This window comes from Ambystoma mexicanum, chromosome 12 (genome assembly GCF_040938575.1).
Source record: "Ambystoma mexicanum isolate Mex_15411 chromosome 12, UKY_AmexF1_1, whole genome shotgun sequence".
NCBI lineage: Eukaryota > Metazoa > Chordata > Amphibia > Caudata > Ambystomatidae > Ambystoma > Ambystoma mexicanum.
The window spans coordinates 34,367,182-34,381,228 of record NC_090936.1 but is presented as its reverse complement, the minus strand read 5'-3'; the positions used below and the strand labels follow the sequence as shown (position 1 = coordinate 34,381,228).

Below are 14,047 nucleotides of genomic sequence, written 5' to 3'. Positions count from 1 at the left end.
CGGCGCCCAGGGTATTCACCAAGTGCCTGGCACCAGTGGTGGCGCGGCTGTGCCTGCAGGGGATCCACGTCTACCCCTACCTGGACGATTGGCTCATCCGGGCAAGAACAAGGGAACTCGCCGTCGCGCACACATCGAAGACCGTTCGGCTGCTCACAGACATGGGATTCTCCATCAACTTCCCCGAATCCCACCTGGTTCCGTCACAGGTCGCACTGTTTCTGGGAGCCAAGTTCGATACAGTAGCACGATTGGCCTCGCCGTCGGAGGAAAGGACGAAGGCCATCCTGGGCAAGGTGCAGCGTTTGCTGGCCACGGACGTGGCCATTGTGAGGTCCAGCAAGTCCCTTCTCGGGATGATGTCCTCATACATCTACCTGGTGTGCCTATGCAGGCTACGGATGCGTCCTCTACAGGAGTTCCTCGACGCCCGCTGGATGCAAGCGGTGGGCAGATTCGAGGACAAGACCCCACTCAACAAGGTTTTCCATCAAGCAATTCAGTGGTGGGGCACCCGCGCGCATCTCGTGGCCGGCACGGACTTTCAGACTCCGGCACACCAGGTGACGGTGACGAAGGATGCCTCCCTGGAGGGATGGGGAGCGCACACCAGAGATCTTCACGCGATTGGCCTTTGGCTCCCGGAGGAGAGGCCACTCCACATCAATATCCTGGAGCTCCGGGCAGTGTTCTGGGCCCTCGGGTCGTTTCTCCTGTCCCCCAAGGGCAAGGTGGTGAGGTTCTTCACCGACAACACCACCACGATGTTCTACATCCGGAAGCAGGGAGGAACCAGATCCCCAGCCCTATCCAAGGAAGACCAGGGTCTGTGGCATTGGACCATTGGATGTTCTGGTACCCTTTCATCTAGCAGGGATGAAGAACACCATCGCCGACTCACTCAGCAGGGAGCTGCACTCGTGCCACGAGTGGGAACTGCGTCAGGATCAGGTGGATTGCCTATTCCAACGATGGGGCAAACCCCAGATTGACCTGTTCGCAACGGTGACAAACTCCAAGTGCCAGAGGTTCGCCAGCAGGTTTCCCCAGCTGTCATGATGCCTACCCCCGGAGCACCAGGCCCAGCACCCCCGGAAGCAGGCATCATGCCCTCGGGTAAAAGCCCAGCGGCCCCTTATAGGGGCTCTTTGGACTCAGTCCTGGCACCTTTGGCCCCAGGCTCATGTTGGACATCAGTCCTGGCGCCATAGGCGCCAGGCTCATAAAGGGAGGTGTTTTGTGCACTTACCTGATGCAGACCATGCTGCACGCTTCAGGCCTCCCTGAGACCTGAAAGGGACTATTTTTTCATAGGGACTATTTTTTCACTCGGGCGTGGCTAGGGAAGGATACATACCGAGTTGGGGAAGGATACATACCTGGGACTTCTTTGGAGGCTATTTAAGCCACGCCCAGACAGCAGTTCATGCTTCGCGTTGTTCTGCTTCCTGCAGCTTAACGCTCACCGTGTCTGCTCCTGGACTCCAGCCACGCCCGCCTCGAACCTGGAAGACCTGCAAGGAAGGAAGAGAAGAGAAAGGTAAAAACCAAGGACTATTTCAAACTTCTTACCTGCATCCGGAATCTTCTCGCCAGCATCCCTGAAGAAAGACTTCCATTTAAAAGCATCCCGTTGCTCGCTGCAGCGCCACACTTCACTCACCTGTCCTTGAGACATCTCCCGGCTCCATCGCGGCTGTCAGCATCGGACGCCACATCTCTGCACCCAGGGGAGAGAGGAAGAAACAAAAGGTGAGCAGAAGGAACACAGACGGAAAGCCTGATTAACAGCCATAATACTTACCGGCTTTTCTTCCACATTTCGGGTCGGCGCCGCCCCGTTGGCAGGTACCGTACCCCGGCCCCTATGGGGAAAGGACAAGAGACATTTCTGGGGAATGATAAGGACATTTAGAGGGATCGCCCTCATCACTACTCACCTCGGCAGTTTAACCCCTCGACGCATCGCCTTCATTCTGCACCTGAAATAAAGGACAGATCACAGGTTAGAAAGACAACATAAAGGGGGGACTAACTTTGACCTTTCATACTTACGGCGCATCGCTCAGGAAAGTCAAGTGGATTTTGCCAGCGCCATTCTGAAAACCAGTGAAGTAACTGGACGAACGCGCGCCCCTGCACCAGAAGCAGGATGGAGAGTTCATCCTTACAAACCATAAGGTGAGCTTAAACTGGGGTTTGGAGGAAGTTAGAGAGGAACGAAGGAGGAAAGGGGGGAGCTAGCACACTATTCTGCAGACTGTTAATCCCCTTTCTCATCTGCAGAAGGATATTCCTACGGGCCAGGCAAGCACGATTTGGAGGTCCTGTCCAATCGGTGTTCCGGGTCCTGCGCATCATGCTAGAAGAGGCCACAGCAATCCAGACTAGACCAGCGCCCCCGTGGGAACCAGGTGAGCGTTACACCAGCCGAGGAGCATGGGCGATGCTTTCTCGTTCCCCTGGGATGGCCTGTTCCTGTATGCGTTCCCTCCATTGCCGTTGCTACTGCGACTCGTCAACCAACTCAAGAGGTCCCGGTGCAGGATGATCCTCGTCGCACCGGTGTGGCCGAGACAGATCTGGTTCCCGGACCTTCTCGACTTGTCAGCGTCCCCACCAGTCAAACTGTAGACGGACGCAGATCTTCTCTCCATAGAAGGAGGTGCCATCCTTCATCACGACCCGGAGTCGCTGAACTTGCAGGCCTGGCTCCTGCAGCACTAGATTTTGGAGGGTACGATATCCCGGCGGACTGCAGAGAGGTTCTTGCAAAGGCCAGGGCGTCCTCAACTCTCAAGTGCTATGGACACAAGTGGAAGAGGTTCTGTGTCTGGTGCTGTGCACAGAAGATTAACCCCCTATGGATTACAGCCCCTCAAGTGCTACCGTACCTACTATCGCTGGCCAAGGCTGGACTAGCGCATGCTTCCATCAAGATACACCTGGCAGCGATTTCCCGATACACCAGAACTACAGGACAGTCATCCCTGTGGTCTCATCGCCTGGTAAAGGAATTTATTAAAGGACTGTTCTGATCGTTCCCGCCGGTGAAGGCTCCAGCCCCGGTGTGGGAGCTCAACGTGGTGCTGACCAGGTTCATGGGGCCCCATTCGAGCCTCTACATTCGGCACCGTTGAAGTTCCTGTCGTGGAAAACAGCGTTCCTTGTGGCCATCACCTCCGCACGACGGGTGGGAGAGATCCAGCCCTATCCTGCAAGCCTCCGTACTTGACTTTCCACGAGACGCGGGTGGTGCTGAGGACACACCCCTCCATGCCCAAGGTGCCGTCGGAATTCCATCTCAATGAGCCCTTGGTGTTGCCAGTTTTCTTCCCGTCGCCTTCGTCGCCGGCCGAGGGGACTTTGCACTCGCTGGATGTAGCTAGAGCGCTGAAGTTCTACGTGGACTCCACAAAGAGTTTTCGGAAGACATCACAGCTTTTTGTGGACCTGTGAACCAAGGGAAGGCCCTCTCGAAGGCTTCCATTTCCAGATGGCTCTCCGGCTGCATCATGCACTGTCACCGGTTGGCAAACCGACCGTTGCCCGGCCGTCCGAGAGCCCATTCGAGCAGAGCGATCGCTGCTACCACGGCATTCTTGTCTGTTGTGCCCCTGCTGGACATCTGCAGGGCTGCTATGTGGAGGTCGACGCACCCCTTCACGAGAGTCTACTGCGTTGACTGGGATTCCAGGGAGGAGTCCAGGGTCAGCCAAGCAGTGCTGCGCAACCTGTTCGCCTGAAGGTGAGTCTGGTGAGGAGGTAAGAGTTGCTTAACGTTGAGCCTTGCCACCTCCCGTGGTTGTGTATGTGTGTACTGCTATGTATTCTTATATTCAAGAGCATGTGAATCCATGCCAGACCCCATGCTGGAGAAGGAACAAGTTACTTCCCTGTAACTTTTGTTCTCCAGCAAGGGTCTGGCATGGATTCACATGCGAAGCCTCCCTCCTTCCCTTCTGCGAATCTGCACTTGGTCCTGCTGCCACTTTACATGCTACCAAATCTGAGGATGGCTGCCAGGGGAGGGGCTTAGGGAGAGGGCAGTCATTGGCTGGGGGCAGTATGATGACCCAGAAACCAGTGATTGGTTACTACTAAGAAAGACAGATCAGAAACGAAACAAACTGATTTTTTTCTTTACTGAGGATTCCCAGCCTGACGATGGTGAATATTCATGAAGCATGTGAATCCATGCCAGAGCCACGCTGGAGAACAACAGTTACAGGGAAGTAACTTGTTCTGTCTTTCATATCCAATATTTCCATGAAATCCACCCGTTTTAAGAGGGGGGATTACCTCCTGGAGCGTGGTCATGCAAAACTTTTGAGGTTTTACATATTTGTTCGCTGGGTGCAGATCTAGACTGGGCGCATGGATAGATCTTTTTTTGGAACTAGGAAGTACGTTGAATAAATACCCTTGTTTACCTGATTTGCTAGGGCAATCTCTATAGCGTATTTTTCCAGCATAGTCTTTACTTCCTCTAGTAGTATGTGTCGCTCTTCTGGCATCATCCTTCTGTGTCTTGGCGAGCGGTTTGGTGGTTTTTGCAAAGGTTCTATGTAATACCGGCTTGCTACGATGGACAACACCCACTTGTCTGATATAACCTCTCCCACGTACGGGCGAAATGTGAGATGCAATCTCCTACTGGAGTGACATGGGAGGGGACTTGTAGCGGTGCGTCATTGCTTGGGAGGGGTGGAGTCTCTAGCAGGGGAGGTTCTGCTCCTTCCTCTGGATCTTTCATGGCCTTTTTGAAAATTAGAAGAGGAAGACTGTCCTTGTGAGGAAATGAATGACTAAGACTGGCCACCCTGATTTTATCTGTAAGAGCATTGCGTGCCCTGTCCACGAAACCTCATGGAGTTTGAGGAACCCTGTTGGACGCAGGGTTTGATGGTTAATTGGCCGAGGGACTTAAGAGTATCATACTCTTCCTTCCCACTTTTGAGTGCATCTTCGACAGCCTTGCCAAAGAGGGCATTAGGTTCCACCGGCATGTCAAGCAGGGTAACTTGTGTTTCCAATTTAAAACCAGACTATCTAAGCCCGGCATGCCGCTTGATAAGTGTGCCCTCTGCGATGATGCGAACTGCATTGTCTGCTGCATCAAGGTTGTATTTAAGAATGCAGTTTTGTAACTGCTTGTCTTCTAAGATGGTGCTCTGTAGCTGAGACTGTAGGGATTCAGGAACCATCTCAACTTGGTGTTCCAACTCCTCCCACTTGTGGAAGCCATAACTAGCTAGGAGGGTGGCGTTATTTGCAATTCTTGCTTGATATGCTGCTGAGGATGCGACTTTCCTTCCAAAAAGTATAGATATTTTTTACTTTCTTTATCTGACGGGGCTTCAGCCGATGCAAGAGAAGCGCCTGTGCTCTTGCTAGTAGTGGTGACGACTAGTGAGTCAGGTTTCAGCTGACCCCCAATGTACAGAGGGGTACAGAGGTAGCCACTGGCCTCAATTTGAGGGTTAACCACCCTTGTGAGGTTTGGTGTAAGTAAGGAATGCTGTATACACCTTTGTATGGATTGTAATAGTGGAATGAATTGAGTGGCAGATCTCTTGTCACCAAGAATGTCCTCCCCAAAGTCCTTGTCCCCTTGGGCCTCCTGGGGGGGCCCAATTGAAGTGTTGGGCAGCCTTTAGCAGCAGCTTGTTGTATTGCAGCGATTCTGGTGGTCAGGTGACTGGATGACATAAAAGTCGTCATCGTCGTTATCATAGAACTGATCTTGGCTATATTGATCTCCCTGGTCTCCATGAGAGCCAGGGGTCCTGCTGGTGGGAGGCTGGTGGGCCCTGGGCAGAAGTGCTGGGTTGTGGGGTGTCCAGATGTGTTTTTCTGGCAGGGGGTTGATGTTTAGCAGCCCATGACTTAGATGTCAACACTGTGACTGAGAAGTCAACAAAGCATGACATCCTCTTCATAATTCTATTGAATTGTTCAGGGGGCCACTCAGTTGAGATTGGGAAGCCTGAGTGGGTAGAAATAATTTGGGAGGGAGCGTGGCCTTTGTGTTGCATAGCCCCTGTGAGGGTATCTGCAGGGGAGGAGGAGGAACCAGTATCCTGAGAGCTAGTGGTGTGAAGAGTAAAAGGCGTCGAGGATTTTGCTATTACTGGCAGATTTTTCTTCAAACGGGTAGCTGGCACATGTTTTTTAATAAGCCTGTGCATCTTCTGCATAGGTTTAGGGGACGCTGATGCGGTTTTCGCTGCCTGTTTTTCGGCACATGAAAGGAGGGCCTTTTTATTTACAGAGCCCGAACCGGTTTTCAAGGCTAGTGTCAGGGGGCCTGTCATGTGGCGAAAGCATAAGCGATGGGCCAGAGGACAGGGAATATTTAGAAGCTTTCTCCACAGACACTGTGTGGGCTTCACGTTCGACTATTTCGTTTAAGGTCAGCTGTGGGTTGTGTGCTTGGTGTGTTTGGAGCTGTGTGCGCGAGAGTCACTGGGTGCAGCCTCCATCACAGGGCCGCGGGCTTGCTTAGCGGATTCGGGGGCCCGCACAAGGGGTTCTGACGAATCTCTGTCACCTTCGGTGTCACTAGGGACACTGATACTGCCCTTGCTGGATTCCCCAGTCACGTCGACTGAGGCTTTGGCCTGCATGGCATGGACAGCCCAACATTTGGTGCGGCGGTCTTTGAGGGTTTTAGGTTGGAAAAGTTTGCATGACATGGGTGGTCCCTAGGAAGACAATAGTTGCACACACAGTGCATATCCTTCCACCAGAACTTCCTATGGCAGGAAGGGCACAATTTAAAAGGGGTATTTTCCATAATACATGGAAAGGGCAGTTTGGCGACAAAAGGGAAACAGAGGTGGCAGAATAGGCATTCTCTAAATGTATGCAGCTATATGAAACCTCTCCCCACTCTCCCAACTGCAAGGGCCGAGGCCCGTGAAGGCAGTGTCTGGTCATCGAGTCAGTCAGGCGACATCGAGGATGGAGCCGTCCACCGAGGGACATCGAGCAGTAGATGATGCAGCGGCAACAGGCGGACGGAAAAGTATAGAAAGAGAAGTCTACCAATAAACTTTAGCTAATAAAAGGCATCCGCCTGAAAGGAACTCTGCAACTTGCGACCAACTACAATGGCAGAAAGAAACAATCTGAGGGACCTCGACGTGTGAAGTACCATGAGTACAGTACATGTCACACTAGGGATAGTATTACTAACACGCCCTGTTGACGTCTGTTTTTGAGTTTCGAAAGCTAATCTTGTAATACTCTGCGACTACCATTAGATGTTGGACTATGCAGAGCATGTGACCTTGTGTGAGTCATAAGCATTTTCTTTGTGCCTACCTGCAATAATCTAATGTATGTTAAAATAGCTTTGTGCATGGATGCCTATGTACGTCATGTCTACGTGCACCTATGTTGTGATGATGTCATTAACTTCTCACGTTATAGTCAGTCGACCTATTCGATTGATGACAACTCTATCTCCTCCATATCATCAGTCGGGTATGGTTTGAATGGCTGTCTGACAGAGTAACATTTGTCCCATCTGCGATACATTGGCGATGAAGGGTCTGAAAATTATGTTAAAATGTCATTTTTCTGTCTTCGGGCTGCAAGTCGGCTAGGGGTCACGAGAGCCACACTTGGACCGCCGTCTTCAATATCAATCTAGCAACTTGCTTTTGAGTCCTGCTTGCCGGGAGTAAGGCCACCATACATCTGGGAAAACATGGGGGTAGAAACAAAATGTATATATTCTCAAATTGAGCAATTGTGGGGAGCTACCACTGCCGATTGTGCAGAAGGGTGAGAAGCTAGATAGAACTTCCCATCATCCAGAAGGCAATCGCTTGGTTCCAAGTGCTTGTGAGTGAGACTTTTCCTATACATTTGTGGCCACCAAAACACCACATGGCTGCATGGAGATGCCAGATTTGGGTGCACTGCTCATCTAATCTACCATTAAAAAGCCTGTTTCCACCTGTGGAGGGCCTTGGTGTTGGGAGACCCAGGACGCTCATGACTCTGAGAAGTCTTTAATGGAAGGCCCATGCCAAGCACAATGTTTCTTTCTTATCCTCCTGATCCTTGCCCACTGTCCCATCAGGCACAGGGACTTGAGACTAAGTTACAAAGAGCGGTGGGGTCCAATTGGGCAAGACATGGGGAACCAGGAGTCTCCCAGAAAGGGAACATTGCTGGAGCAAAGACTGAGGGGTGGCTTGAAACCACAAAGGGCAGGGACAGAACATCATAAAGGTAGCAAACCTGCGGGCTGGCCCTCACTGAGAACCAGGAGCTTGCTGGTCCACTGGAAATACTTCAGAAAGAGCAAAGTGCCCAAGAGGAAGAATTGAGCCCAAACACTGCAGACACAGATGTTGTCGGTCGGCATGAGAGCTAGACCTACCAAAAAAGTAACCACAATGGAAACTGTTTATGGGACACAAATTTTAAAAAAAGTAAACCAATGCACCACAACCAGAGAGATCTAGCTTGTGATTGCTGCAGGTGCACCTTCTGCATCTACAAATAATGGGACTGGCAGCTCTGAGTCAGGCACGTAAGGAAGAGGTGCCGGCATGCTTTATGCACTTTTCCAAACACCTACTGTGCACAGTGCTAAAGTTCTGTCCTTATGAGGACGATGTCTGGCAATTATGGAGGCAGGATGGGGTCATAAAAGTACTAGAGATTCAATGTTGAATTTGATATCACGAGGAGGCAAAGTATTAGGTTGACCCCCACCATTAGTTCAGACTTCCTGAAACTATGGTATTGGGGTTGGATGTAGGAGGTGGCTAAACAGGTGGCTGACAATGGAGGAATTTGACTTTGTTGGTCAAACCAGAAACACTGTAGCAAAAACCTTGGTGTCTGGAATGGCATCACACGAGGCATGGGAAGTAGACATTGCCGTTGAGCTTTTACCAAGTCTGTAGAAGGTTTCTGAATTAACTCTATAGAGTCAGCAGAATGGCGAAGGACACGGTTTGAAGGAAACTAGGATATGGTTTAGTAGTTAACATAAGATAGAGTTTTGTCTTCCTGCATTAAGTGCGTTGGGAGATCTCGTTCCAGAATACCAAAGTTCAGTGTAGCCTATTTCTAGTCTGGAATGTTGCATGCCGGATAGTTTTTTTTTTAATAATGATACTTTTGGCCATGCAGTCTTTTGTGCTTTAAAATACAATATAATTAGTACAGTTATGCAGGACCTGTGCAGAATGTGTCAATTGCACATTTTGTAAGGGTGTAACATGTATGTGAGACTCAAATTCACAAGCATGGCATGCCTTTAGTATGTTTATTTTTCTTTGGAATTACAAACTACTAAAGCAAGCTTCTGTGGACTAAATGTAAAGAACGTAGCCAGTTTTCTACCCTATTCCATGTCTGCCCTGGATGGGAAAGTCATGGAGCGTTGCAACCCAAATAGCTCACTCCATGGTGTATAACAACTTGCTGGAAACATGCTGGTCGGGTTTTCATGCAGGGTGGAGTACATAAGCCGCTACCCTACAGGTGCCAAACGACTCCTTGGAGGAAACAATAATGTGTTGTTTCATCCTTTCTATCTGATAGACACTGGGTGCTGAGGGATGGCAGCCAGAGCTCACTTTCCGCTCCTCCTTCCTTTAGTGTCCCAACAGGATGTATTTCGTCAGTGCTTGACGACGACTCCTTTGTACTGGATGGCACCTCGGTACAATGAAAGTTGAAGGAAATGGGCAGTGGGGGGGACAAAAGGCTTCACAAAGTAAAAAGATGGAGGCAATGAAATGAAGGAATGGGCATTTGGAAATTCAAAAGTGCCAATATGGTCTACAATAAAAGGCGTCAGAATGAAACTGATAGGAGGGGAAAACGCACTGTGCTTTCTGCAACTTTAGTAAATACCCATCGCTGTCATGACTACAATGAGATGCAAACACCTATCTCTTGAATTTTCTGGGAAGGTCCCCTTCACAGGATCAAGTTTCAGCATTGGAACCCACATATTCCATATAATGAGATATGGAACCTAAACACCAAGGTTACAGATTGATAAGTGAACACTAGGCCTCACAACTTAAGCTTTGCATTGTGAACACCATCGCAATAAGCATGTTCCACTATGAGCCAGCAAGATCATACCTCCCACTCAGGGTAGTTGTGCTGTTTCAGGGGACTTGTGTGTGTTCCTGGAAGTACTACTAGACATCCATTGCTCCGATCAATCCTCTCCATTGCAGTCCAGGCGCAAACAATCTTATCCGCGGGCCGGAATGGAAAGTAATGGAGGTCCTGATGCATTGGGTGACGAGATGTCTTTTTCCCTGAAACAACATCACAGGTGAAATGATGTCATGAATATTTGTACAGAACTTTTATAAGTGCTTACAGGAAGGAAACATTGTCACACCTTAAATGTCTGAGTTAAGTTTAAAAAAACAAAAACAATATCATACAAAGTTTAGCCTTCTTCTCCAGCACTGGGTCTTTCATGGATTCACATGCTGTGAATATTCCCCGTCGTTAGGCTGGGAAACCTCGGTAACTTTAATTTAGCGTTTTCCTATGGAAAATCTTGACACTTGAGTGTCCGATCGATGTTCTTTTTGGGTGCTTTAGGCTACCCAATAGGACCTCTGGTATAAATAGCCCTGCCCCGCGCTTCCCTTCAGATTTCAACCGCCTCCAAACTGTTGGGATCACCTTGTGTTTTTCTCTGTGTTTTGCACGTGCGTTTTGTTTCCGGCCAATATGTCATCTGTAGCCCAGAAAAAGTCTCTCTTTAGGCCTTGTGCTACCTGCGGCCTGAAGGTCTTCGAAGGGGATGGTCATACAGACTGTCAACTGTCTTTACCCCCACCATTCGGCAGATGCCTGTGAGATATGCCAGGGGTTTTCGCAGAAGACTTTGAAAGACCGTAACCACCGGCTCATCTGTTGGTTAAATGAGGGTACTTACCCGGCTTCGGAAGTGGGTTCTGCTCCTGGGGAGCCAGTCTTCGGTGACGGGGGAGAAGGCCCCTGAGCATCGACGAGCGGCGTCGGCGGAACCCCCCGGGAAGAAACAGCGGACAGAGTTGCCTGCGTTGGAGGTGGCAAGTCTTCTACGTCCATATCACATCATTCAAAGGGGGCCAGTGGTTCCTCGCTATCCAAGTCGGAACGGCCTGCAAGTCCAAAGGGTCGGGTGGTAGGCCCGAGAAGTCAAAGGTATCGGACAAAGGACAGGCAAAGCTGAAGGAGTCTTCCTCGAAGCACTCGTCATCTAAGGATCATCATAGGTCCTCGTCCAGCCGGGATTCTTCGAAGTACCGTTCCGGTTCTTTGTCCGGGTCACCGGTGAAGGCTAAGACCATGGAGGCCGTGGTTTTGATGACAAAAGCGTTAACGGATGATCCCTCGTCAACGGGGACGGAGCAGTCTGTTTTCCGTCATCGACTGTGGTGTCGTCGGACAACAGCGGACCACTGTCAGTCAGTCATGGTCAACAGCTGTGCACTCTGCAGACCCAGAGCTGACAGATCAATAAGCGACTCATGTTCCTCCTCCATCCCCGAGGAAACAGAATACACTGCCGGATTATGCTGCATAATGTCCACCGGCAGGCCTGGCTGAAGTGTACAGATTTTTGCCCTGAAATCCAGTACAAGGTCGTTGATATGCCCTGTGAAGGTGAACACTTGGTAAGGGAGAAGATAGATGAGGCCTGAAGGGGTTGAAAGAGGATACAGAGACAGCAAAGTCTTTAGGTTCCTTGCAGAGTGGCCGCCCTTTTCGTTCCTTTCAGGCGTTTCGGGGAGCCGCTGGCAATGCCCGGTTTGCCTCCTCTAGAGATCGACGTTACGGGCGCTCCGGCTACTCGTCACAAAGCTATAGGCGCTCGGCCCAGTCGGCGCAGAAGATCAGAGACTTTCAAGCTCAACACAAGAAAGGTTTGCAAGCCTCGGCTGCTAAAGGAAGAAAGTCAAAGTCTCAACAATGACTGCCGTGTGGGCAGTCTGCTGGGGGGCAGAGTGGCGACCTGTGTCGACGAGTAGCAACTTATAACATCAGATCGCTGGGTGCTGGACACAGTACGTCTCGGCCACTCATTGGAGTTTCAGCGTCCTCCGGTCCCTATTCTGCCGAAGTATGTGACGCAGCCGCATCTTCTAGTCCTGCGGCAGGAGGTGGTACGCATGCTAGAAAAAGGGGCGATAGAACCAGTTCTGGTGGCGGAGCCGTTTCGTCTTGGTGCGGACCAAGATCTCCTGTCTCAGGAAGACGGCAGAGTGTGGCACCACGATATGGCATCTCTCAGCCTGGCGGCGTGGCTCCTGGTCACTCCATGTTCGGTTACCTAGGTATCTCCCGAGAGTGTTGCGATCTTGGAAGCGGCAAGGGCCCCTTCTAGCAATGTATCGTATGGTCGGAAATGGGCGTGATTCTGTGCCTGGTGTGAGGACCATCCAGGGGTGCAGCAGTTGGTCGTCTCTCTGGCCCAGGTTCTCCAGTGCTTGTTACATCTTGCGCAGGCGGGCCTGGCGTTATCATCCATCAAGGTGCATTTGGTGGCGATTTCTATGTTCATGAGAAGGCGTCATGCTGCTCCGCTGTTCAGTGATCGTTTGGTTAAACATTTTCTAAAAGGGCTGTTTCGGACACTTCCCCCAGAGAAGAGGTTTGCACCGGTATGTGGAGCCTCAATGTGGTTCTCTCTGCTCTGATGAGACTTCCATTTGAACCCATGTCGATGGCTTCTTTGAAGTTCCTCTCGTGGAAGGTGGCATTTCTCGGCCAGACAGGTGTCAGAATTGCAAGCACTGGTCATTGACCCGCCTTATCAGAGGTTTCTGAAGGACAAGGTTATCCTGGCTACTAACCCGCACTTTATCCCAAAAGTGCCGTCAGCGTTTCACAAGCTAGCTTCTATTGCCTTGCCCTCATTCTTTGCTAATGCGTCCACGCCGGCAGAAAAAGCCCTTAATTCTCTGGAAGTTAAGAGGGTGCTGAAATTTTATCTGAACCGTACCCAAGACTTCGGGAAGTCAAAGTAGCTGTTTGTGGCATTTGGTCCCTCCAACAAGGAGCACTCTATCTCCTAGCAAGGGCTTTCCCAGTGGGTATCGTCTACAATTTCATCTTGTCACACGAAAGCTGGCAAGCCTTTGAGTGGCACGCCAAAGGCTCATTCTATATGGTCCATGGCGTCATCGGCGGAGTTATGGTCTGGTGTGCCGCTTATAGACATTTGCCAGGCGGCATCCTGGGCGGTACCGCATACCTTCAACAGGCAAAACTCTCTGGGACAGCAACATGTGGAAGATGTGCAGGTGGGACGGGCAGTCCTCCAACGCCTGTTTCAGTAAGGTAGGCCCTGCAGCTTAGAGGGTTTCTATGTTACTCTATTACTTGCTGGTTTATGTTCTCATACATGTCAAAGAGTGTTATTGGTGGGTTTGCCTGTGATACACCACCATACATTGGTCATACTGCTATGTAATCTATTCACAGCATGTCAATCCATGAACGATCCAATGCTGGAGAAGGTAGTTGTTTCTTACCTGTAACTCCATTTCTCCAGCATTGGTATCTTTTATGGATTCACATGCGCCCGCAGGATCCCCCTGCAGGCAAACCTTGGTTTGTGTTCCCTCTACTTTGGAGGTTAAAATCTGAAGGTAAGCCGCAGGGGTGGGGCTATTTATACCAGACGTCCTATTGGGTAGCGTAAAGCACCCAAAAATAACATCGATAGGACACTGAAGTGTCGAACTTTTCCATAGGAAAATGCCAAGTTAAAGTTTTTTAGTTATTCAAAAAAATTTTTTATTGATTTATTCAAACAAAAACAATACAAACCACACACGCAGTGTATGCATCAGCAATACAAATGTTCATCGATTTATTCTGGTCACTGCTTCCCCCATCCCACCCCCCCTTACGAGCCTATTTGTTGCACGCACTCTGTATCTGCCTTGCGTGGTGGGGTCTCACACTCTGTGGATCCTGTCAGGTCTTGTACCGTTCCAAACAATTCTGCTATTAATGATCTCCATGCAATCAAGCTTCCCGCCTCCTCCTC

General features: G+C 50.3%; 1 protein-coding gene across 5 annotated transcripts in view; it reads right to left on the bottom strand.

Moving 5' to 3' along the window:
• Positions 1-14,047, bottom strand: part of LOC138513218 (phytanoyl-CoA dioxygenase, peroxisomal-like) — a 266,335-nt gene that overhangs the window by 44,545 nt on the left and 207,743 nt on the right. For all 5 annotated transcript variants that reach the window (XM_069627873.1, XM_069627874.1, XM_069627876.1 and 2 more), the window contains one exon: positions 10,126-10,307. In XM_069627873.1, coding sequence (XP_069483974.1) covers positions 10,126-10,307 — 182 coding nt within the window. The remainder of the gene's footprint in view (positions 1-10,125; positions 10,308-14,047) is intronic.